The 25501-nt window shown below is 46.4% G+C and overlaps 2 protein-coding genes across 4 annotated transcripts in view; one reads left to right on the top strand and one right to left on the bottom strand.

Annotated features, from left to right (window-relative positions):
• Nucleotides 1–4825, bottom strand: part of WBP4 (WW domain binding protein 4) — a 34066-nt gene extending 29241 nt beyond the window's left edge. Inside the window, exons 1-2 of one of the 2 annotated variants that reach the window (XM_077297304.1) lie at nt 4701–4825; nt 3128–3151 (exon numbers count right to left, since the gene is read on the bottom strand). In XM_077297304.1, coding sequence (XP_077153419.1) covers nt 3128–3129 — 2 coding nt within the window. In that variant the 5' untranslated portion in view covers nt 3130–3151; nt 4701–4825. Of the gene's footprint in view, nt 1–3127; nt 3152–4638 lie in introns of both variants that reach the window. The other variant, XM_077297303.1, reaches the window with a different exon arrangement.
• Nucleotides 4826–4851: 26 nt separating this feature from the next.
• The window catches only part of ELF1 (E74 like ETS transcription factor 1), a 146240-nt gene continuing 125590 nt past the window's right edge, over nt 4852–25501 (top strand). The window contains exon 1 of one of the 2 annotated variants that reach the window (XM_077297297.1): nt 4852–4987. The gene's annotated coding sequence lies outside the window, so the exon portion shown is untranslated. The remainder of the gene's footprint in view (nt 4988–25501) is intronic. The other variant, XM_077297300.1, reaches the window with a different exon arrangement.

Genomic DNA, 25501 nt, shown 5'->3' with positions numbered 1-25501 from the left:
AGTGCTTCGGATTTTGCCTCATCCATACTACTGCTGCTGCTTAGGCTGGAAACCTACTGAGCACCCCCATAGCCCATTCATACCTCTTTATCCTGGAGCTGTCGGCGCCACCTGTCCCGGAACTCCAATCGTCTCCAAGCGTAGGAGTGAAGAGGATGCAGCCCCATGCTGCCGGCCGCGACCCGGAAGTGACGTGAGCGGCAGCGGCGAACCGGAAGTCACTTGCCGCAGAGCTCCACGGACCCCGAATACTCCCGGTCGGCGTTCTGTGATGCCTGTGGCCACAACCTCACCGGATCCGCTTGCGAAGGGAGCACCTTGCAGGAGCAGACAAAAGCAGGTACATCTGGGGCTTCATCCCGGGTCGAGAGCCCCCCCAGGGGGAAGCGACCCTTTCAACCAGGAGCAGCGCTACACTGGTGCTGCTGAGGGACCCTATTACTCGGTGTCAGCTAATCAGAGTCCATGTAGTGGGAAGGAAGAGGCCGGGCCCCTCCGAACTTCACTCTCTGCACGGGACAGCCGGAACTCTCGTTGTTCCCATCCACAGTGGGACAGGAAAAAACACTGAAGGGTGGAAGGGGGAGGGTCCTTTTAAACTCTCGTGGTTTCCTGTCCCACTATGGATAAGAAGGACGTCCTCCCATGGTGCTGTCAGGTGGTGACCTGGAAAAACAACTTACATCGCAGCAGAATACAAATCAGTGGGGTCGTATATTGACCTCGAGGGTACTTCAACTGCAATAAGCAAGTTGCAAAAAGTCCAACCGCCTCACTTTTTTGTAACTTGCTTGTCACGGCATCCTTGGGGTCGCACTGTGACTCTTTTAGGCTACTTTCACACATCAGTTTTTTGCCTTCTGGCCTAATCCGTCTATTTTTTGGAAAAAAAAACAGATCCGATGCAAATTGTGAAAAACTGATGAGCCGGATCCGGGTTTTTTTGCTGGATCCTTTGGGAATGAGAGGGAGAGAGAGACTCTCCAGAATTGAAAATGCAGGAACGGGGCATGCTCAGCGCGAAAAAAAACGGAATCGGTAGCCGGATCCAGTCAATACACCACACGTTTCATCCGTTTATCGCTGGAACCGACGCTGGGTGTTTTTTCGACGGATAGAAAAAAAACGTTCATATGGACGTTTTCTCCGTCCGCTGGAAAAGACATTTCGGATGGATCTGGCAAAAAACGGATGAAACGTGTGGCCATCAGGCACAATTCGGCGCTAATACAACTCTATGAGAAAAAACGGATCCGGCGGGAAAAAAAGGATCCGTTTTTTTCAAAACTCGCCGGATTGTGCCCGACGACAAAAACCTGATGTGTGAAAGTAGCCTTAAAGGGAACCGGTCACCCCCAAAATCGAAGGTGAGCTAAGCCCACCGGCATCAGGGGCTTATCTACAGCATTCTGAATGCTGTAGATAAGCCCCCAATGTATCCCGAAAGATAAGAAAAAGAGGTTAGATTATACTCAACTGGGCAGGCGGTTCGATCCGATGGGTGTCGCGGTCCTCTTCTTGCCTTCCTACCGCGGCACCGGCGCAGGCGTACTTTGTCTGCCCTGTTGAGGGCAGAGCAAAGTACTGCAGTGCGCAGTTGCCGGGCCTCTCTGACCTTTCCCGGCGCCTGCGCACTGCAGTACTTTGCTCTGCCCTCAACAGGGCAGAGAAATTACGCCTGCGCCGGAGCCACAGCGTGAATACAAGAAGAGGACGTCATCGTAAGAAGATGGGAGGCCCCGGACCAGACCGCGATGCCCATCGGACCGGACCGCAGCGGGACCGCCCCTGGGTGAGTATAATCTCACCTCTTTTTCCATCTTTCAGGATACATCGGGGGCTTATCTACAGCATTACAGAATGCTGTAGATAAGCCCCTGATGCCGGTGGGCTTAGCTCACCCTCGATTTTGGGGTGACAGACCTCCCTTTAAAGGGGTTATCTGGTCTTAAGATACAAATCTGCAGTCACTTTATGAGACTGTATGCATGGAAAGAAAGAAAATCCAGCTTCAGGTTCATGCTGAAGTCTAAGAGCACCGTTTTTGCTCGAAACGAGTCCAGCAGCTACATGGTAGCTTCCATCCAAATGATGTAATTGATCGCTTGTCAGCAGTTTTCAAAATTTTAACATGTTTAAATAAATTTTTTATATTTTTTTTTACTGCTGGAGCTGGATTTTCTTTCTTTCCATGCATACAAGCTTCAATGTCGGACAGAGACGTTTGTTTCCCTGCTCGGACATCATGTGGATTTCAGATGAATGCTTCTATTGGGTGAGCTGAAAAGTTTTTCCTGTTTTTCTATTACTTTATGAGACTGCAGACTTGTGAATGCGGTCACATGCCAACTAGATGGGCGCGGCCTCACTCCATGCTAGTGTATTGAGCAAGGACGGACACATTCTAGTCAGAATGTGCCCGGAAGTATGCAAATCGAATGCTTGCGGTAAGGTTTGTGCGCATGTTGAGTATTTGCTTGCAGAAGTTTCTGCAAGGCTTTTGCAGCTCTTAGCAGTAAAAACGCTGCGGAAAAATTTGATGCGTTTTTGGTGCGTTTTTTTTCCTGTACATTCAATGGGTCAAAAACGCACAAAGAAATGACACGCAGCAGTTTTAAATGCACAGCAAATCCTTAAAGGGAACATACTGATCATGTGCACAGCACTTCAGGATTGACTTAGCTGGCATAAGGATTCATTAGCGCTTTTTGTCCAATTCCATGTGGGAAAAAAACATCAAAAACGCACTGTGTGCACACAGCCTAACATGACCGCCTGCTCCCAGCACTGGAGAATCTTCACAGTGTGAGGATTCACAGGTCTGCAGTCACGTAGAGTGAGTACACACTTGTAGCTTAAGACTGGACAACCCCTTTAACTTGTATTGCACTGCGGTGTAGCAGCGACACCTAGGAAACTTTGGCCGCGTGACTTTCGATAAGGCTAAAGTAATAGTCGCCCTCCTATAAAGCCACTTTTCACGCAAATTTGGTTGCCTGTCTCAAAGGCTTCACTGCATTGGGTCAATAAACCATGAACGTCTGAGCTGTAAAAACTCCTTCAACTTTAACAAGGTAACCAGACAAAGGACCTTCTCCAAAGAACAGTCATACAGAACACGACTTACATGTTGGTTTTCTTGAAGTTTCTCCTGGAAAAAAAAGTAAAAATGAGACGATAAAACACAGAAATTAAAAGGCTTAGCGCTGGGATAGGCAGGCAAGCATAGGCAGGCTCGGATAGGCAGTCTGGGACAGGCAGGCTCGGATAGGCAGGCAGGGACAGGCAAGCTCAGATAGGCAGGCTCGGATGGGCAGGCAGGCAGGCTGGACTAAACCCGTATAGCTTCGGTGCGATCATTTTGATGACTATAAAAGAGTTTTCCATGATTAGAGGGGTTTTCCATTCTCAACTCTCTGCTGCCCATAGGCTTGCACAAGTAATACAATCAGCCTTGGGCGGCATTCACACATCCCAGTGTCAGGGTCTGAAGACGTACCATGTAAAAAAGCTGCGGAGACACCATCACGTGTTTCTCAAAACCACCTATGCCAAAACATGGTATCCATCCACAGACAGCTGTTTCGGGGTATTTACCCCTCATCAGTGTGGAGTAGGAAACTGGCTATTAGGAGCAGTGCCTAGTGAAAAGACTATAAACATAAGGATGAATGACCTTCGGGGAGATCAAAACATCCAACACCGCGGAGACACCATCACATGTTTCTCAACGCAGTGATCCAGAACACTGACCCCATCCCTTATGGGAGATATGCAAATGGGTGGTTTTCCTTTATTGGATGCTGCCCTTCCCGTGGTTGTTCCTTCCCGGTGAAAGACCTGGCTATTCATTGCTTGCGTTGAGAAACATGTGATGGTGTCTCCGCGGTGTTGGATGTTTTGATCTCCCCGAAGGTCATTCATCCTTATGTTTATATTGTCTGAAGACGTACCATGACTCATGAACCGGTAACGAGTATCCTGACCAGAACTTGACAGCCTCATATATATGGAGACTCAGGGCCGGTCCATCAATCACGGTCCGTACAAATGGATGTGTGAGTGTAGAGACTCACTCTCCCCGGGTCCAGCAATGCCTCTCTGACACTGCAGCCTGACAGCAAAGACTAAAGCAGATAATGGACCTGGAGAGGGTGAGTAATGCTAATTTTGGCATTTTTAGCTAGTGCTATTCAATGGGCAGAAGAAAACCCCTTTAAGTTTCTATAATCTATGGTCTGAGGGAGGTTAAAAGTAACAAAAATCAGTTGTACGTTCTCATCACTGCCCCCAGTCATTGCTGGCAGGCTGCAGCAGTGGCATCACGACTAAATGTGACCGATGCAGCCAATCACTGTGCTGTGGATGGCACTAGCCCACTGATTGGCTGCAGCAGTGTTTGAGTTACATAACATTATTTTAACCCCCCAGGACTACTATTTCCCAGAGGGTAAATGCTGTGGATTTGCTGCACACCTCGTCCTGTGCCACCATAGTGAAGACCTGCAGCATAAACCCATGTCACACAATTGCGACCATATAGGAGGCTGCACCGGGGGTCCAGAGCCGCTGGTACGGCTAATGCTCAGGTACATGGGGAACAATCACCCCCAGCAGCAGCAGAACCGCACCACTTACACTACAAGTCCCAGCATACACAGCTGCAACACTGCATTGTCCGGAGACTACCAGGGACGTACCAGAAGCAGCGCCGTGTGCACAGCTCGCCCGACGTCGGTCACAAACACATCAGAGCAGCCGATAAGGCGCCAGCAGATAAGACTACGGAAGCCGATACAGATTACAGCAGCCCCGCGTACGGCGGCTGAGGAGGATCACCCCGCGGCGTCCGTCTAGCCTTCGCCTCCCTCCCAGTTTGGTGGGCGGAGAGAAAACAAACTTGGCCGCAGAGCAGTGCAAACAAGTCCTGAGACTGTCACCCGCAGCCCGGGCACGGCAGGAGCGGCCGCCCGGGACCGGTGCTCAGGTGAGTGCGGTAGTGACCGGAGCTGGAGACTACTCGTTGTTTACTTAGTTGTTTGTATTTTTTTTCTCATTTTCACTTTCTATTTATTTTTTTCTGGCTCTTAATCACGTGTTTGTGCGGAGAAAATTCATGTCACAGACGGTAACGCGCTGCATGGTGACACCAACCACTGGCGGCGCCTCTCACTTTCCCGCGGTGACGCCGCTACATAGTGCGGGACGCCGCTGTCACACAACGGTCACGTGTGTGTGTGTGTGTGTGTGTGTGTGTGTGTGTGTGTGTGTGGGGGGGGGGGCTGTGTGTGTCTGTCTGTCTGTCTGTCTGTCTGGGGGGGGGGGGCTGTGTGTGTGTGTGTGGTTGTGTGTGTCTATCTGTGTGTGTGTGTGTGTGTGTGGCTGTGTGTGGGTGGCTGTGTGTGTGTGTGTGTGGGGGGGGCTGTGTGTGTGTGTGTGTGTGGGGGGGGCTGTGTGTGTGTGTGTGTGTGTGGGGGGGGGGGGGGGCTGTGTGTGTGTGGGGGGCTGTGTGTGGGTGGCTGTGTGTCTGTCTGTGTGTGTGGGGGGGGGCTGTGTGTGTGTGGGTGGCTGTGTGTGGCTGTGTGTGTGGGGCTGTGTGTGTGTGGGGGGCTGTGTGTGTGTGGGGGGCTGTGTGTGTGGGGGGCTGTGTGTGTGGGGGGGGGCTGTGTGTGTGTGGGGGGGCTGTGTGTGTGGGGGGGGGCTGTGTGTGTGTGGGGGGGCTGTGTGTGTGTGGGGGGGCTGTGTGTGTGGGGGGGCTGTGTGTGTGGGGGGGCTGTGTGTGTGGGGGGGCTGTGTGTGTGGGGGGGCTGTGTGTGTGGGGGGGCTGTGTGTGTGGGGGGGCTGTGTGTGTGTGTGGGGGGGCTGTGTGTGTGTGTGGGCTGTGTGTGTGGTGGGGGGGCTGTGTGTGTGTGTGTGGGGGGGCTGTGTGTGTGTGGGGGGGCTGTGTGTGTGTGGGGGGGCTGTGTGTGTGTGGGGGGGCTGTGTGTGTGTGGGGGGGCTGTGTGTGTGTGGGGGGGCTGTGTGTGTGTGGGGGGGCTGTGTGTGTGGGGGGGCTGTGTGTGTGGGGGGGCTGTGTGTGTGTGTGGGCTGTGTGTGTGTGTGTGTGTGGTGGGGGGGGCTGTGTGTGTGTGTGTGTGGTGGGGGGGCTGTGTGTGTGTGTGTGTGTGTGGTGGGGGGGGCTGTGTGTGTGTGTGTGTGGTGGGGGGGGCTGTGTGTGTGTGTGTGTGGTGGGGGGGGCTGTGTGTGTGTGTGTGTGGTGGGGGGGGCTGTGTGTGTGTGTGTGTGGTGGGGGGGGCTGTGTGTGTGTGTGTGTGGTGGGGGGGGCTGTGTGTGTGTGTGGTGGGGGGGGCTGTGTGTGTGTGTGTGTGTGTGTGGTGGGGGGGGCTGTGTGTGTGTGGTGGGGGGGGCTGTGTGTGTGTGGTGGGGGGGCTGTGTGTGTGTGGTGGGGGGGCTGTGTGTGTGTGGGGGGGGGGCTGTGTGTGGTGGGGGAGGCTGTGTGTGTGTGTGTGGTGGGGGGGGCTGTGTGTGTGTGTGTGGTGGGGGGGGCTGTGTGTGTGTGTGTGGTGGGGGGGGCTGTGTGTGTGTGTGTGGTGGGGGGGCTGTGTGTGTGTGGTGGGGGGGGCTGTGTGTGTGTGGTGGGGGGGGCTGTGTGTGTGTGTGTGTGTGTGTGTGTGTGTGTGTGTGTGTGGTGGGGGGGGCTGTGTGTGTGTGGTGGGGGGGGCTGTGTGTGTGTGTGTGTGTGTGTGTGTGGTGGGGGGGGCTGTGTGTGTGTGGTGGGGGGGGCTGTGTGTGTGTGTGTGTGTGTGGTGGGGGGGCTGTGTGTGTGTGGTGGTGGGGGGGCTGTGTGTGGGGAACCTGTTTGTGTGTGTCTTGGTAATGGCTCCAGGATGTCGCATACATTGTCGTATATATGAGCAGCAAAGTGGTTTTACAATAGAAATAGGGATTCTTTCCAGCGTTGTTTTTTTTTTTTGAGCGATTTTTCAGGCATCTATTGGAGCGAAGCAGGCCAGTGAAGTCATTGAGCCAAACCTCCGACTAATCAAATTTCCTTGACTCCACAGCAGCGGTCACTACTGAGCATGGACATATAGTCCAGCACAGATTCATCTCCACTAAAAGCCGAGATCCTTACATCAGGAACAGAACAGACATTTATAGTTGATTTCTGAACTTTCCCCAATTCTTATGGAAACCTTTACAGCACATCCTGCATTGTCCTACTGTACTCAATTTATTATGTATTTTCATTGTCTGTCCTATATACCGACTCCACCGATATGGACGGTAACTCAGACTCCACAGCTATTGAGCGGACTCCTCAAAAAACCCTGTGTGCACAATCCCTAAGGAAGTTCCATCCTCATCATTTGGGAAAGCTCCTTGGATTGGTGCTGTACCCTCTGGTGAAGCCCTGGGGTCACTTTGCTCAGTTGATGTAGCGCCCAGACCAGTCCTGTCCTATGACAGGGTTAATACAAAGGTCCCGCTTTAAATAAAGAATGTACTGATTGGGGTAAATGAATAATTTTTCAGTATTTGCAGGGGTCAATGGTTGTGGGCTATGCTGTCCCTGCACAGATATCACATAGCAGCGAGCCCTTCTCCTCCTCCTGTGTTCTCTGATGTTTCACATGACATGTTTGCTTGGGTTCTTTCCTCCCAGTCTGGGATTTCCCTGGAAAATCACTGCAGCGTTCCACACGGTTGCTGGGAATAGCGGTCATGTGACGGTGGGAGAGGTCCCTATGTGGGCTGTGTTCAGATTGTAAATAGACATGGCAGCCCGAGATTGGCTGCTGTAACTGTGATCCGCCAGATCTAAGCCACCACCGCCCTCAGCTGCCTGGAAGAGATGTCATTCAGGGGAATTCGCTCACAGCCCTCTGCATGTTCCTATTACTCGCCATGTACTGCGAGCATCATCATGAAAACAGATGAACTTCACACTGTGGCCAAAAAGTTGTATCTTCTTTTTTTTTATTATTATTTTAGGCTGGGGTCACACTAGCCTATATTCTCTCATGTAAGAGAATTGGCTTGATTATGCTAATGATACTCTGATCAAACTCAGTGCTGAGGAGTCGTGGAGTCGGAGATTTTGCTTACCAACTCCACAGCCCTGTGAGCAAGTATTCTTTATTTTAGCGTTGCTGCTACCTGTGTGCAGAACTTTACGTGTCTCCAACTACCCCTGTAATTGCTTGTACATTTGGTTAATAGAGCATGTAGGGGAGCAGGGGTCCGTTATATGCGGCAGTGTAGCTACTATAAATCTACAATCCCTGCATAAGCTCACCAGGAAATGCTGGGAGTTGTAGTTTGACATCAGATGGACTGCTTGTGGGTAGGTGACACCTTGTAATATTACCTAAATATTCAGCTGTACTAATAGCAAACCCATAATATGACACTATAGACCGTGGCCACGCAGGGTGTCGGGTACAGTAGTCTCCCCTTTTGGCCTCTCACATCCTAACGTATACTGCCCAGAAGAATGGCTGTGTGAAGAGCTGCCAGCTTTTTGCTGATGGGTCTATATGGCATGGACAAGGAAGCTGATGCCCCCTTCTGCAGAGTAACATCCCCGGCTGTTAGGGGACTATTTCTGTAATAACGTTATGATATTAGGCATTATGTATACAATCTCCCTTTTAGCCGATTCTTACGCTGTGTGAGGTCTCAGAATCAGACTTTCTCGGTCATTCTGGCACAGATGACTCTTCTACATGGATCAATATGACATAATTTCCTGTTTCTCTTTTTTCCCATTGAACAGTGTAAGTCATGGTTTGTCAGTGAGTGTAACGCGGTGTTCAGAGACTGCCGGCACTATTAGATCATGAGTGCGCCACCTAAACTGTTCACTTTCCATTACTGCCAGTTTTAGTTACATTTGTGCATCTTTCTCTTGTGTTTTTAGTTTACTTTTTCATGACCTCTGCTTGCTGTCAGGCTGAAAACTTGTCCCGACCACATACAGCTCACATGTGGCAGGAGCAGAGGTTTCCAAATTTCAAAATTATTATTATTATTGTTTATTTATATAGCACCATTAATTCCATGGTGCTGTACATGAGAAGGGGTTACATCAAAATACAAATATCACTTACAGTAAACAAAACTAACAATGACTGACTGGTACAGAGAGGCGAGGACCCTGCCCTTGCGGGCTTACATTCTACAGGATTATGGGGAAGGAGACAGTAGGTCGAGGGTTGCAGTAGCTCCAATGGTGTTGAGGTGGCTGTGTGGTCTTTACAGGCTGTAAGCTTCTTTGAAGAGATGGGTTTTCAGGTTTCTTTTGAAGGATCCAAAAGTAGTGGATAACCGGATGTGTTGGGGCACTGAATTCCAGAGGATGGGTGATATTCGGGAGAAGTCTTGGATGCGATTGGGTGAGAAAATGAAAGTAGTTGGCCACATTTCTTAACAGATTATGGGATTTTACCATGATGACAGATGAGGTATAAGGGTATGTGCACGCATTGCGGATTAGCCTGTGGAATTTTCTGTGCGGATTCTGCATCTCTTGGCAGGTCAAAATCTGCTTGTTTTTTTATGCGGATTTTGTGCGTTTTTCCTGTGGATTTACTTCGGATTTCATGCATTTTTACCCCTGCGTGTTCCTATAATGCAGGGCTCCCCAACCTGTAGCTCGGGAGCCACATGTGGCTCGCGACTGTCTGCCCGCTTGATGCATTAGGTCCAGGTCTAGCAAACGGGTATGAAAAGCACATCTCAAAATGGTGAATTTTGTGAGTAGCCCTGCACAGAATTGCAGATCTGGATGCACATTTACTGGTCTTAGGGGTTTAGAGATGTTTTAGGTACGCTGGAGGTTTGTACTACCTGTTAGAGGAGGTGCTCAAAGCTGGATGTGACAGTGTGTTGGGAGAACACTGAATGGGAGTATTGTGGGAACCCCTGGATCTCAGTGTACTGCTCTGGAGTGATTTCTGTGGAAAAGCTTTGGTTATCATTACACCTGTAATGGGGGCTTTGGTTGACACTACTTTGAAGGGGGTGGGAGCTGCATGTGGCTCGCGACCCTCTCTCTAAGCTGAATGTGGCTCTCAGGGTCAGAAAGGTTGGGGACCACTGCTATAATGGAATGGGTGCAGAAACCTCACAAAGAAGTGACATGGTCCTTTTTTTAATCTGCTGCGGATTCCGTGTAGAATTTTCCGCACCATTAGCACAGCATTTTTATTTTCCCATTGATTTACATTGTACTGTAAATCGCATGCGGTTCTGCAGCATTTCTGCACAGAAAAAACACTGCAGTTCCGCAGGAAATCTGCAACGTGTGATCTGCAACGTGTGCACATAGCCTAAGGCCCCTCCACACGTCCTAGTGATTTGCGGTGCTGGAAAAACCAGTACTTGTGAGATCCGTGCTCCGTATACGTATGTGACATCCTTGTGCTGCCTGACATATGTCAGTGTGCTGTCACTGTGACACGTATGGAATGAAATGCAGCATTAAAATGAAAGTGTTCTGTAGTAAAGATGTTCAAAGATGGAGATAAGATAGTGATGAGGAACACGATAGTAATGTCAGTGTGATATATAATCAGTGCTTTGCATGCTTATTTTTCTGCACGTGTATGCTTATTTTTCTGTACTTGTATTTATTGAATAAATAAGTAAAATGGCATAGGGTTCCCCTTAATTTTATTAACCAGCTGAGGGGAAGCAGAGAGCTTGGAACTGGTATTATTCTGGGAATGTCCATAAAGGTTCCCAGCCTATTAATATCTGCTCACAAGTGTGTGTAGCCTTTTACTCGTTATTAAAATGCCCCCCCCCCCTATTTTTAATCTGCTAAACAGACAGATGCGGGCTGATCTTAATTGGTTAAGAAGGGGCAATGGACATTGGTCCCCTCCCAGGCTAACACCAGCACTCAGCCATCCCAGAAATGGCGCATCCATTAGATGCGCCAATTTTGGCTCTTAGCCTCGGCTCTTCCCATTTGCCCTGGGATAACGATTTTAGGTATTGATGTCAGCTGGCATCTCAAGCCCAGGGATCAGTAATGGAGAGGCGCCTATAAGACACCCCATTACTAACCCTGTAGTGATAATAAACAAGCCATACAAAAAATAGTAATCCTAAGTGAGATCCATCCCAGAGTGGTTCCTGACTCTGCTACATCTGGTTGCTGTAGTGAGACGTGACCTCAGTAATGTGACTGCTCAGTACGGCTGCTGGAACACACTGATGATTGTGTGATTGCGGCTGCAGTGATGAGCGGTGATGTAATGACGGATACTGCTGGTCACAGGCAGCGGTTCTCACTGTCAGCTCTGTGTTAGCCGGCCTGTGAACTGCGATCACCTTAGTGTGAGAAATTTCTGACGTGCACCACCATTGAATACAATAGGTGTGCGAGTGTCTGTATTTGCGGTCCTTTAAAAAAAGAAAAAAACGAACACAAAAAATAAATGTTTGAAGGATGCCTAAGGTGGAGCTCCACTGTAATCCATGGAATAGGTGTGCCCCCACAAGGTGAAGCTTTACAATAAGCAGAGTGTTGGGAGATAACTGGAATATGTTATTCACACTGCTACCGTCTGTGGTATCCAGTCAGGTTGTGGCTTACCAGTAAAGTCTAGGGAGTTTCCAGAATGAGCGGACCTCAGTTTATTGAGCTGTTGGAATTAGTGGAGTATTTTACAGTAGATCTAGGTGTAATTCTGCCACCACACGTCAGCCCCGACCACTTCCTGGAAACAGCCGTTCTGCATTTAGTGGCACACACAATGCTGAGAAGTACCCCTCCAGATCTTTGTGTGTATGTTGTCGTTGTCACACCTAGTTGTTTTACTCTACTTTTTATCATTTATTTTTAAAGAGAACCTGTCAGCAGATTTTGCCTCTATAAGATGCGGCCACTGCCTTTCAGGGCTTATATATAGTATTCTATAATGCTGTAGATAAGCCCCCGGTCCGACCTGAAAGAGAAGAATAATACGTTTTATTATACCAACCCGGGTGGCGGTCCAGTCCGATGGGTGTCGCTGGTCCGGCGCCTCCCATCTTGTTGCGACGCCACCCTCCTGCTTCTTCATCGTTCCCCGGAATCAGTGCTCCTGCGCACGCGTACTTATCTGCCCTGTTGATTGCAGAGTAAGGCTGGTTTCACATTTGCGGTTGTGTCCGCAGCGTTTCTGACACATACATCTGCATGCGCCTTGATTTCCTATCTTTGAGGGTATGTGTCCACTGTCCGGATTACATCTGGATTTGCTGCGGATCGAACGCTGCGTACAACCGCAGCGTTCAATCCGCAGCGTCCAGATGTTACAGCATAGTGTAGGAGACTTTATGAAATCCCGTCTCCACTATGCGTGGTAACACGCTTCCGGCGGCCCTGCGTTTCCGGACATGTGGCGTGTCTTTTTAGAACCCAGCATGTCTGTTTACCTTGCGGCGACGACGCGGCGCCGCAAGGTAAATCACAGGGCCCTATGAATGGGGTGCGGAGATTCCGAAAGTGTGCAATGAACACATCCGGAATCGCCGTGCGTTCAGAAGGGGGTGACGTGAGTTTTCCGCTCCGTCCAAAGCGCCGGCAGTCCGGAACGTGGAACCTTACCCTAACATTGTAGACGCAGATGCATGCGTTTGCCCGCGCTTGCTTACGCATGCGTTTTTTCGCTGTGTGAAAGACATTCCAAAGACATAGGGCATTTAGATTGTGAGCCCCACCAGGGACAGTGATGATGATGTGTGCAAACTGTAAAGCGCTGCGGAATATGTTAGCGCTATGTAAAAATAAAAGATTATTTATTATCAGTGTTTGGTCAGTCTCGGTTTTTACCATTAGTGTTTTTCGCATTTTGAAAAAAAAACACTTCTGCTATTCATTACAGTATTAACCCCTTCACAAAATCTGCCATACATGTACAGCACAAGTCATACGCTGGTGTATGGAGGGGCTCACACAGCGAGACCATACCATACCAGCAGGTGATGGTTGTGTTTATATCCAGGACCTGCTGCTAAAAATCGGTGTTCTGCCTGTGATTGTTTACCTGTTAAATGCCGCTGTCAATCTGACAGGATATAACACGCACCAGGGGAGTGCACGTCATTCTCTCCGCCCATAGACGCTCCCGTGACCTGATTGCACCTTGTCAATGGATTGTCATGACCGCTGGGGGGGGGGGGGGTGTTGCTGATGACCCCTGTGCCTGGCATTACAGGGCCCTTTTGAATCCCTGCCTGTGTCCGAGCTCCGAAGGAGACCGTGATTTTTGCTATATAGCAGCGATTCTGTGGCATCGCTGTATAATAGCACAAGCGATTGATTGGACGGTCGCATCTTCAAGTCCTCTAAAAAGGCTAACAATAACAGTGAAAAGGTTATAAGAAACAAAACACCTAACAGTTCAGTCTCCCCACATTTAAAAAAATTACACGTGGTATTGTGCCGCATTCAGAAAAGTCCGATCTATTAAAATATAAAAGCAGTTACCATGTCTGTAAACACCATGAACTAAGAAATGAAATAACGCCAAATTTTTTTAATTATTTTTTATTGTTTTAATTCTATAAAAAAAGGCTGTGACAAGCGATCAAAAAGACACATCTGTCCCAAAATTGTATTACTAAAAAGGTCTCACCATGCAAAAAAATAATCCATCACAGCTCCATCAGCTGAAAAATAAAAATTTTATGGGTGTAGGAAAATGGCGACACAATCCAAATCAATTTGATTTGCAAACTTCTAACTTTTTTTTTTTTCACCACTGAAATAATAAAAAACTGGACAAGTTTGGTATCGCCATAATCATACTGAGGAGAATCCTATTGCGAGGTCATTTGTACTACAAAATGTGCACTGTAAAACAATTCTCAAAAAACACTTACGGAAAGTGCGATTTTTATTTTTTCAAAAGTTCAACACACTTGAAATTTTTTCATGGCCTCATACACTTGAATGGGTGATTTTGATCTGTCTGGGATCACAATCGGACAAGTCTCCAGGCTTTTTCTGGTAATAGGTACATGTTTTATCCATGAAAAGCACAGAACTCATAGGAAGAACAGAGAATGTATATCCTGATATCTTGTGGAGGAATAGAAATGTGATTTTGGTTATTTTTGTACCTAGCTGGATACATCCACAGAGCCACCCTCGGGTGCTTGTTTGTTGGAGACATTCAGTACTGTGATTAAAGTCCATAGGTCATCAGGGTGCACTATGGGTGGAGCTGAGGCAGCCTGTACCATGGCGCACAGCTCTTCTATTAACCCCTTATATACACACCAAGAAATGAGCTCGGTATAATATTCTACCTGGTGTGTATAGCTTGTCAATACGGCTGCTTTACCATAGTGAGTGGTACATTTTTGATGTTGCATATTTTCTGCACTTGTTTTTCTTTGCAGTTTTTAGTGTGCTTTTTTTTTCATGCAATATCTCATTTTTGTCTCTTGTTGGTATATCATTGTCTTTGTTCTTGATTCTTCTTGATATTTGAGTTTGACAAGTTTTATATAGTCATGTGCAGATTTTATGTTTTTGGTGCATTTCCGCATCATAAATGCATGTGTGTGTTTACTTGCAGATTTTCCACATCTATTGCAATTCTTTGGGAGAAATCTGCACATAAAACAGTGTTACCTGCAAGAGAAACTGATGTGCTGTGGATTTTAACCATGCACTGCAGGTCCGTTTACGCTGAGTAGGAAGGAAAAAAAACAAAACAAAACAAAAAAAAACACTGTGGGCAGGAGATTTCTACAAATCCTATCCACTTTGCTAGACGGTTAGAGTATGTGTCCATGGGCCGTATTACATCCGGAATAGCTGCGGATTGAACGCTGCGTGGAGCCGCAGCGTCCAGATGTTCCAGCATAGTGGAGGGGATTTTATGAAATCCCGTCTCCACTATGTGTGCGAATACGCATCCGGCGGCCCTGCGATTCCGGACATGCTGCGCGTCTTTTTAGAACCCAGCATGTCCGTTTACCTTGCGGCGCCGCTGCACTGCTACAAGGTAAAACACAAGGCCCTATGTGTGGGGTGCGATGATTCCGGATGTGTGCAATGAACACATCCGGAATCATCGCGTCTACAGAAGGGGGCGGCGCTTTGGGCGGAGCGAGTTTTCCGCTCTGTCCAAAGCGCTGGCAATCCTGAACGTGGACACATACCCTAGGCTGCACTTTTTGTACTGCGAAAATACACAACATCAAAAACTCATTGTGGGAGCGTAACCTTGATGGGGTTATCTGGTATTACAAAATTGAAGGATATGTTGTTAGTATGACATTGCTGGGGGTCTGACTCCCTGCCCTCTTGATGGTCATCTCCTTCATTGTTTACCAGCAATAGCGCCATACACTCGGTAGTGGATGTGCCTGGTACTGCAAGCTCTGCCCCATTCATGTACATAGCTGCGGGTGTAAAACCTCTGTTCTCTGCTCAGAACCTTAATGCCCTACTAAATATCACTTACTATATGTCCTGAGAGGGAAGAAAAGGCTTCCTGAAGGTGACTACTACTATTCTCTCTGTGCCCAGCAGGGAGCACTGGTTGCTGAAACAGAAGTCCTAAGGACCAGGTACAATTTTCCACTAATCTGCATTTTTCTTTCATAGAAATCAAGATTTTGCAACTTTTTTGTTTCAATAGAAAAGAAGGATTTCAAGTTAGCAAACCTCATATGGGGGATGGTGCTTGGATTCATTCCATGTGGTAGTAGAGACTTCAGAAATAGTAAGGTATCAAGGATTAAAAATGGCAAACGTATATATCTCCATACTTTTCAATGTAAATTAAAAGTATGTTCCAAGAGACAGCCATGTTTGCTAGCATGTTATCAGGTTGTTAGCCATAGCGCATATGTCCATCGCAGAAATGTAATAAAGTGGAACAGGGTGGTGCGTAAATAATGTGAAGGGCAATCTGATAATTTCTTCTAATAATTTGGCTATAGAGCTATCTGCTCTGGGATGTTTGTCAGGTTTATAGGACCCCTGTTTTTATTTCAGCTGCTCTATATTGTTTTAAATCCAGCATAAGTTTACAGACATGGGCTTTCTGTTCAGTTATAATTTTGCACTAATGTATAACGCTGATCACATCGCTACTGTATTTTTCGCGTACGTGTTTAAACACTGACATCTGAATGAGACCTAAGGCGAAAGGCAGGTAGGGCCCAAATTCACACAACTGTGTTTCACACTCCGAGAATGGCGCACAATGTACGTACTTGCCGCAGGACTCCGGACCCAAACTCTGCAGCCTCAGCAGCAGTATCGAGGCGTTTGGTCAGCCCTGCGGCCGGTTCGTGCATCAGAAAGCGAAGCACAGATGTGTGAATCTGTCCTTTAATAGAAATATCCTCTAGTATAAGGAAGCAAAAATGGGTTTTGTCCTCAGTAGTGGAGTATATATTTCTCCATGCATCAAGCCAATGCAGTTGTGATACCAAGTATTTGGAGGGGTAAGCAGGAACCAATGTAAGGGCATCCAATGTTGTGTCTAAAGGCAAAGTTGAATATTATTCCATTGGCTTTGTTTGCTTTAGTGTTAAATAGTTGTGGTAAGAAAGTCCTTTAGGCTATGTGCACATGTCAGGATTCCTTGCAGAAATTTCCTGAACAAAACTGGACTTTTTCTGCTGGAAATCCGCATGCGTTTTTTGTGCAGATTTTTCGCGTTTTTTCCCGGACCTTCCCAATGCATTAAATAGCGGGAAATCCGTGAAAAATCCGCAAAATTAATGAACATGCTGTGTTTTTTGGTGGGAAAAAAACACAACATGTGCACAAAAATTGCAAATTGCATTCTATTAATAGGATGCTTAATGGATGCATTTTTTTTCACGGTTTTATCGCGTTTTCATAGCGAAAAATCCAGAACGTGTGCACACAGCCTTACGGTCAACATAACGAACAATAGTGACAGGGTTATCTTAGTTGGAGCCTGTGACAATAAAATATTTGCTCCCTGGGGTATGAAATAATGGTCTGATGGGCTAATTGGTTATTGTCATTAAAGGAAACTTGTCACCATGAAAACACAGTAGAATCTGCAGGCATCATGGTATAGACCAGGGGGAGCTGAGCAGATTGATATATATTTTTGTAAGAAAAGATTTAGAATAATGCATAATCAGTGACTGACAGCTATCTCTGTATGTACTCTTAGGCTATGTTCACACTTTGCGGTTTTTGCTGCGCATCCACAGCGGATTTGCAGCTGCGGATTTGCAGCTGCGGATCCGCAGCCGTTTTCCATGCAGGGTACAGTACAATGTTACCCTACGGAAAACAAAAACCGCTGTGCCCACTTTGAGTTTTTCCGCTTGAAAATCAGCGCGGATTTTCTGCGGAAAAAAAGAAGTAGCATGTCAATTCTTTCTGCGGATTCCGCAGCGGTTTTCCACCTGCACCAATAGGAAAGTGCAGTTGGAAACCCGCAGTGGAATCCACAGTAGAAACCGCACAAAAAAACGCAGTGAAAACCACCGCGGTTTTGCACTGCGGTTTTTCCAAATCCGCAGCTGAAAAATCCGCAGCAAAAAAAGGATAGTGTGAACAAGCCCTTAGGGTATGTGCACACGTCAGGATTTCTTGCAGAAATTTTCCGGACAAAAAAATGGAAATTTCTGCCAGAAATCCGCATGCGTTTTTGACGCGTTTTTTGTGCGTTTTTTCCCAGATGCATAGAATTGCGGGAAAAACGCAGAAAATCCGCAAAATTAATGAACATGCTCATTTTTTTACAGCGATGCGTTTTTTTCGCGGAAAAAAACGCATCCATGTGCACAAAACATGCAGAATGCATTCTAAATGATAGAATGCATAATGCATGCGTTTTTAATGAGTTTTTATAGCGTTTTTAGTGCGAAAAAATGCGAAAACCTGAACGTGTGCACATGGCCTTACACAAAGCTGTCAGTCACTGATAGACCACCCACTGAACTCTGGTCTTTGCAAAGATAAAGGCTGGATGTCACAGGGCCCTAAAGGTACCTTCACACTCAGCAACTTTACAACGAGAACGACAACGATCCGTGACGTTGCAGCGTCCTGGATAGCGATATCGTTGTGTTTGACACGCAGCAGCGATCTGGATCCCACTGTGATATCGCTGGTCGGAGCTAGAAGTCCAGAACTTTATTTCGTCGCTGATCACCCGCTGTCATCGCTGGATCGGCGTGTGTGACGCCGATCCAGCGATGTGTTCACTTGTAACCAGGGTAAATATCGGGTTACTAAGTGCAGGGCCGCGCTTAGTAACCCGATATTTACCCTGGTTACCATTGTAAAAGTTAAAAAAAAAACCAGTACATACTCACATTCTGATGTCTGTCACGTCCCCCGGCGTCCACAGGGTTAAAACTGCTAATGCCGCGCTGCCGAGAGCTTCCCTGCACTGACTGTGTCAGCGCCGGCCGTAAAGCGCCGGCCGTAAAGCAGAGCACAGCGGTGACGTCACCGCTGTTACTGCCGGCGCTGACACATTCAGTGCAGGGAAGCTCTCGGCAGCAGCGCGTGCATTAGCAACGCTCTTGCTGAAAGTTTTAACCCTTTGGACACCGGCGGGGGACGTGACAAACATCAGAATGTGAGTATGTAGTGGTTTTTGTTTTTACTTTTACAATGGTAACCAGGGTAAATATCGGGTTACTAAGCACGGCCCTGCACTTAGTAACCTGATGTTTACCCTGGTTACCCGGGTGCTGCAGGGGGACTTCGGCATCATTGAAGACAGTTTCAATGATGCCGAAGTCGTTCCCCTGATCGTTGGTCGCTGGAGAGAGCTGTCTGTGTGACAGCTCCCCGGCAACCACACAACGACTTACCAACGATCACGGCCAGGTCGTATCGCTGGTCGTGATCGTTGGTAAGTCGTTTAGTGTAACGGTACCTTTATACTGGTAATCAGCAGGGGTCTCTCAGATTAGCATCCCACACTGTTAAGCAATGATAATCTAGAGATAGGCCAGCAATATTTCACCAGTTTAGTAGTTTTGTCATTACAAAGCTATTAAACACTAGAAATTCAATGTCTACTGATCATTTTCCATCCACTTCTACATCTACACATCACTAGACAATATGAACTTTGGAAGTTTATCCCAGAAATCAGTTTTGTGAGCAACTGAAACTGTAAAATCCCTGTCTGATCTTTTGTTTCTGATTACTCATGCACTATGGTTGCGGTATGTTCAGCACCAACATGCTGTAAGAATAAATGCCTGTCACCACAAAAGCACATTCATTAACCTGATCACAGCTTTACTGGTAAAGGGTTTGTACCAAGTTTTCAAATTCTCCCCTATCCCAGAGATAGGAGAAAGCTGGCTGATTTCTGGGGTTAATAATCTTTATATATAGCGCTAACATATTCCGCAGCGCTTTACAGTTTGCACACATTATCATCACTGTCCCCAATGGGGCTCACAATCTAAATTCCCTATCAGTATGTCTTTGAAATGTAGAAGGAAACCGGAGTACCCGGAGGAAACCCACGCAAACACAGGGAGAACATACAAACTCTTTGCAGGGGTTCAAATCACTGGGACCCCAGCGATCCTGAGAACTGAGCTCTGCAGAGCGCCATCTGAGTGGTGCGGAGGCCGAGCATGCACTCTAAGAGAACTTAAACTCTTAGTAGAAAACCTTTTAAGGCTATATATACACATTGCGGATTTGCCTCTGGAATTTTTTGTGCGGATTCTGTATCTCTTGGCAGAAAACGCAGGTGGGGATTTGATGCGGTTTTTTTATGTGGATTTACTGCTGATTTTGTGCTGATTTCTTGCGTTTTTACCCCTGCGGATTTCTATAATGGAATGGATACAAAAACGCTGCAGATCCGCACAAAAGTGACATGCTACTTCTTTTAATCCGCAGTGTTTCCGCGCTTAATTTTCCACACTATTAGCACAGCATTTTTTTTTTTATTGATTTACATTATACTGTAAATCACTTGCGGATCTGCAGTGTTTCTGCACGGTAAGAAACGCTGCGGATCCACAGGAAATTCGCAACGTGTGCACATAGCCAAATATGTCGATATGAGTTAGATAATTGTTTAGCCTAGTGGTCTATACAAAGATTAGTCGGTCAGTCCTGCTGTATTTAGTGGGTTGGGCTGACGCTGGTACTGTAGTAGTTTCTTGGTCCTGTGCTGAGTACGGTCTATAAGCCTCCATAATAATTACTCGGCCTAAGCTACTAATGTTAGTGATATCAGACAACAATTCAATGAGTATTGGGTCTCCCGACTTCTGTCCTGCCCCCTCTCCACCTTTCCAACCTCACTCCTGACATCATCTGTGTAGTAATTTGTCCAGGCAGTTTGAATTTAGTTCCAGACCCCTTTGCTTTCCTGGAGATGTCGCCACGAGGGCTGCCTGGCACCAGCTTTCTTCACTCTTCCCGAATCAAACATTCGAATATATGGGGAAGTGTAGAAATAATAATAAACAGCCGTTGTATCAATATGACCAGTGTAATAGCTGATGCTAAAATGTGTATGACTTTGCTCAAAATGCTGATGGAATTCTTAAACAATTGAAATTTTTCAACCCTGTTTTAGGGTCTAGAAACAGACGCAAGACTTCTGGTTGTACTGCGGCAAACACAAATCGGTATATTATGAGCATCAGCTCCGTAATTTCCCCTGGGATCAATAAAGTGTATCGTATTGTAGTGGACAGCACGGTGCTCGGTGGCTAGCACTGTAGCCTTGCAGCGCTGGGGTTAAAATTCCACTAAGGACAACATCTGTATGTTTTCCCAATGTTTGCTTGAGTTTCCTCCTGGTACTCTGGTTTCCTCCCACTCTCCAAAGACATACTGGAGCAATTGGGGACAGTGCCAGTAATGTCTGTAAAGCGCTGTGGAATTAATGGCGCTATATAAGTCAGTAAAAATACAAAGCAAAAATAATAAAATACTGTGTTTTTTATGATGGGAGAACTTGGAGTTGCAACAGTAAAGACCAATTTAGACAAGCTATCTAGCATTACAGAAGATTAGCCTGAGTAAAATGGTGCCAATCACCGACCATACAGCAAAAATGCTCATTCGTCAGGTGATCATAACGTGTTTTTTTTTGGCCAGCATAACTATTATCAGCAGCTCATGTCCCCATGTAAGGTTTCCTTCACACGTCAGTGTCTCCGGTACATGTTCTGGCAGGTTTCACAAGTACCAGAGACACTTGTGCACTTATACCCATTAAAATGCATGCCTCTACGCACGTCAGTGTGTTTCCACGGACCTCTTTGTGCCGGTAGCATAATGACGTACGCATGACTTCAAAGTTTCATCAGTGTGACACGTTTCGGTGACTGGGAGAAGCAGTACAGTTTGCGCTGTTCCCAGGTGCTGAATCCACTCCTCATCATTATCGCCCGGGCACCATGCGATCAGCGAGACCAGGCGACACTGATGAGACTTCTAGTCAGCACCGCCGTCTGTGTATTGTGAGTATAAAATAAATTAAAAAAACGGCTTGGTAACCCCTTAAATTGTCTTAACCAGCTGAGGGAAAGCTGACATCTGGGGGCCGGTGTTAATATTCTGGGAAGGTGCAATAACCATGAAGCTTCCCAGGCTATTACTAGTAGCTCACAGCTGTATGCGCAGCCTTTACTGGATATTATAGGGGAATGCCCAAAAAAATGATGTGGGGTCCCCCTTATATTTACTAACCAGCAAAGGTTAAACAGACCTCTGTGGGCTGATGTTAATGGCTTAGGAAGGGGCCATGGATATTGGGCCCCCTCCCCTACTAATTAAGCCCTCAGCTGTCCCAGAAATGGCGCATCCATTAGATGCATCAATTCTGGCAATTAGCCTCCGCTCATATAGTTGTAGGGTTGATATAAAATGTTTTATGTTTGCTGACCTCAAGCCCTGGGGAGAGGTGTCTATAAGGCACTCAAATTACTAGCCCATAGTCAGATTTAATAAAGACACAGAGTAAAATCCTTTTATTGAAATAAACCCTCCCCGACCCTCTCTTACCCATTTATTAACCAATAAAAAAAAGCACCTTTCTGCTGATAATCCATAATGCTCATGTCCCACAACGATTGCCAACTCGGCTACATCCAGATGGTGTGGTGAGAGATGCAACCCCTCACCATTCCAGCCGGTATACTGCGCTAAGCATGAGACTGCGGCTGCCTGTGACTGGCGGTGACGTCATTAAGGTTACTGCCCCAGACACGAAATATAGTTTATCTGGCAGAATGTACGTCCGCAAGGACAGGGTCGTCACCCCTCTGTACCGGTCTGTCACTGTAAACTTGTTTACTATAAACGATAATATCTATAACTCTGTATGTAACCCCTTTCTCATGTACAGCACCATGGAATTAATGCTGCTATATAAATAATAATAATCTGGCAGCTAACTCTCCCGATTCTATTCACAGGAGCACTCGCTCTGCTGAAAGAGGCCTGCAGCATTTCTGGGGTGGCTCAGGGCTAATGGTAGCCTGGGGAGAGGGGGGCAATATCTCTGGCCCCTTCTCAGGCTATTAATATGGGGCAGCAGAAGTCAGCAGCCAATACACACCAGTTGGTTCTGTGTCTTGTGATGTTTTGAGGTAAAGTCACAGCATGTATCCCTTTTGTTCATAAGTCAAGGCCAGGGAATTGCAAAATTTTATAACAAGAAGTTCACCCAAGGAGCTGCTGACTCTGCATCTTTTGGATTAACTCTTTATTTATTTTTAATAATCATCCATGTCTATAACGTAGGGCATTTAAAAAAAAATCTGTATTTTATGTACATGTTACGTTGTTTACACGTACAGCATATGGACACATTAGTCTGTCTCTTCACTTGTCCCTGTTTGTTCTTCTAATAAATGGGTATAACCGAATACGGACTTATGTTCATAACAGCCAAAGACGAAAACCATATAATGTTAAAAAACAATATTCCACATTTTATTACCATACTATTAAAATACAAATGAAGGCTCAAAAAAACAAAGTAGCCTGGTGTCCTGGAAAAGTAATATGGTTTTACCCTTGTTTTGCACAATGCACTAGTCACTTTCTTTATTACGTGAATAACTGTGTGCAATCATCTGCTCTTTTTAAATATTAATAATCATCATGTTTATAAAGTCACTGGTCACTTACCTCATTTCACTCACTCCTTATATCCTTCTCTTTTCTTTTTTTTAGGTTTTTTAATAATTAAAATAATTCATCCCTTAATATAGACTTTCACAGCCCCACTTGCAGTATAGCACTTTTTGCTTCATAGGTTCCTACGGAACCGTCACTATATTGTAGTTATTGGTAGCACGGTCACTTTAAGGTGCATGTTTGTCATCTAGTTCTCTTATTTCCCTCTTAGTTTATTATTTTTATTCTTTTTACCCCATTTATGAATCTTTATTTCCATGTTGTCTTATTTGCACTAACTTTTTATTATTGAATCCTTATTAAAAAATTGTAATAACTACACGTGAAGTAGTTCTACTTACCTTATTATAGTGATAAGGCAATGTAGTCCTATTTAATAATCTAGCTGTATGCACTTGTCTACTTTTTTTATAATGATACATCTTTATACATTAAGATTTTGGATGCACAATATAATCTTTATTCTCACTCCTGTATGTTATTTTAATAGCACACATAGGGATTACTGTTTTCCCACATGATGCACTATACTTGGACACACCATAGTTGTTTATTTACTTTATTCCTATACCCATCCTTCTATCAGACATCCATTGTAAGCATGATTTCCTCTTCCGAGGAGACCCTCACTTGTAGTCGATCTCTCTCCTGCACATCGTCACTCTGCAAACACCGTTACTATTGCAATCCGTAATGTGCGCATGCGCGGCTCACCACTGCCCCACACAATTCCAGGGGCGCTCTGATCTGGATTCACATGCGGTCCAGCGAGCTCGTCCTGGAAGTGTATTTTCACCAGGGGGTGATGGGCACTTCATGCGCCACTAACTACAGACGACAAGCCTGACAGCGCCCACACTTGTAAGCCCCTTTCTTGTCATCTATTGGCTGCACCTTATTTAAAAGGACCCCCTTTCCTCACCCAGACACATCCCCGGAAGAAGCTCTGGGCAAAACGCGCGTCTGTGTGGAGGGAGGAATCCTTGCCTGTCTTTACTCCCTATTTTATGGTCCTGAGGTCATATTATTAGGGTATGTGTCCACTGTCCGTATTCACGGCGCTTTGGACGGCGCCCAAAGCGCCGCCCCCTTCTGTACGCGCGGTGATTCCGGATGTGTTCATTGTACACATCCGGAATCGCCGCACCCCATACATAGGGCCCTTTGATTTACGCGACGGAGCGTCGCCATAAGGTAAACAGACATGCTGTGTTCTAAAAAGACGCGCCGCATGTCCGTAAACGCTGGGTCGCCGGATGCGTGTTCGCACGCATAGTGGAGACTGGATTTCATGAAATCCCCTACACTATGCTGTGACATCTGGACGCTGCGGGTTGAACGCTGCGGCTGTATGCAGCGTTCAATCCGCAGCTAATCTGGATGTAATCCAGCCCGTGGACACATACCCTCAGGGTAAAGTGGTATATTTTTATCTTGGTACTGCAGCTCACCTTCCCTGTTTGTATGCATGCAATATATCAACCCATACAGTTAAATCCATATATATTTGAACAGAGACAACATTTTTCTAATTTTGGTTATAGACATTACCACAATGAATTTAAAAAAAAACAACTATTCAGATGCAGTTGAAGTTCAGATTTTCAGCTTTCATTTGAGGGTATCCACATTAAAATTGGATGAAGGGTTTAGGAGTTTCAGCTCCTTAACATGTGCCACCCTGTTTTTAAAGGGACCAAAAGTAATTGGACAATTGACTCCCAAGGCTATTTCATGGACTGGTGTGGGCAATCCCTTCGTTATGTCATTCTCAATTAAGCGTGTAAAAGGCCTGGAGTTGATTTGAGGTGTGGTGCTTGCATTTGGAAGGTTTTGCTGTGAAGTAAACATGCGGTCAAAGGAGCTCTCCATGCAGGTGAAACAAGCCATTCGTAAGCTGCGAAAACAGAAATAACCCATCTGAGAAATTGCTACAACATTAGGAGTGGCAAAATCTACAGTTTGGTACATCCTGAGAGAGAAAGAAAGCACTGGTGAACTCATCAATGCAAAAATACATGGGTGCCCACAGAAGACAACAGTGGTGGATGATCGCAGAATAATCTCCATTGTGAAGAGAAACCCCTTCACAACAGCCAACCAAGTGACCAACACTCTCCAGGAGGTCGGCGTATCAATATCCAAATCTACCATAAAGAGAAGACTGCATGAAAGTAAATACAGAGGGTTCACTGCACGGTGCAAGCCACTCATAAGCATCAAGAATAAAAAGGCTAGACTGGACTTTGCTAAAAAAAACAACTAAAAAAGCCAGCACAGTTCTGGAAGAACATTCTTTGGACAGATGAAACCAAGATCAACCTCTACCAGAATGATGGAAAGAGAAAA

The sequence above is a fragment of the Ranitomeya variabilis genome, chromosome 3 (assembly GCF_051348905.1).
Source record: "Ranitomeya variabilis isolate aRanVar5 chromosome 3, aRanVar5.hap1, whole genome shotgun sequence".
NCBI lineage: Eukaryota > Metazoa > Chordata > Amphibia > Anura > Dendrobatidae > Ranitomeya > Ranitomeya variabilis.
This window is presented reverse-complemented; position numbering and strand designations above follow the sequence as displayed.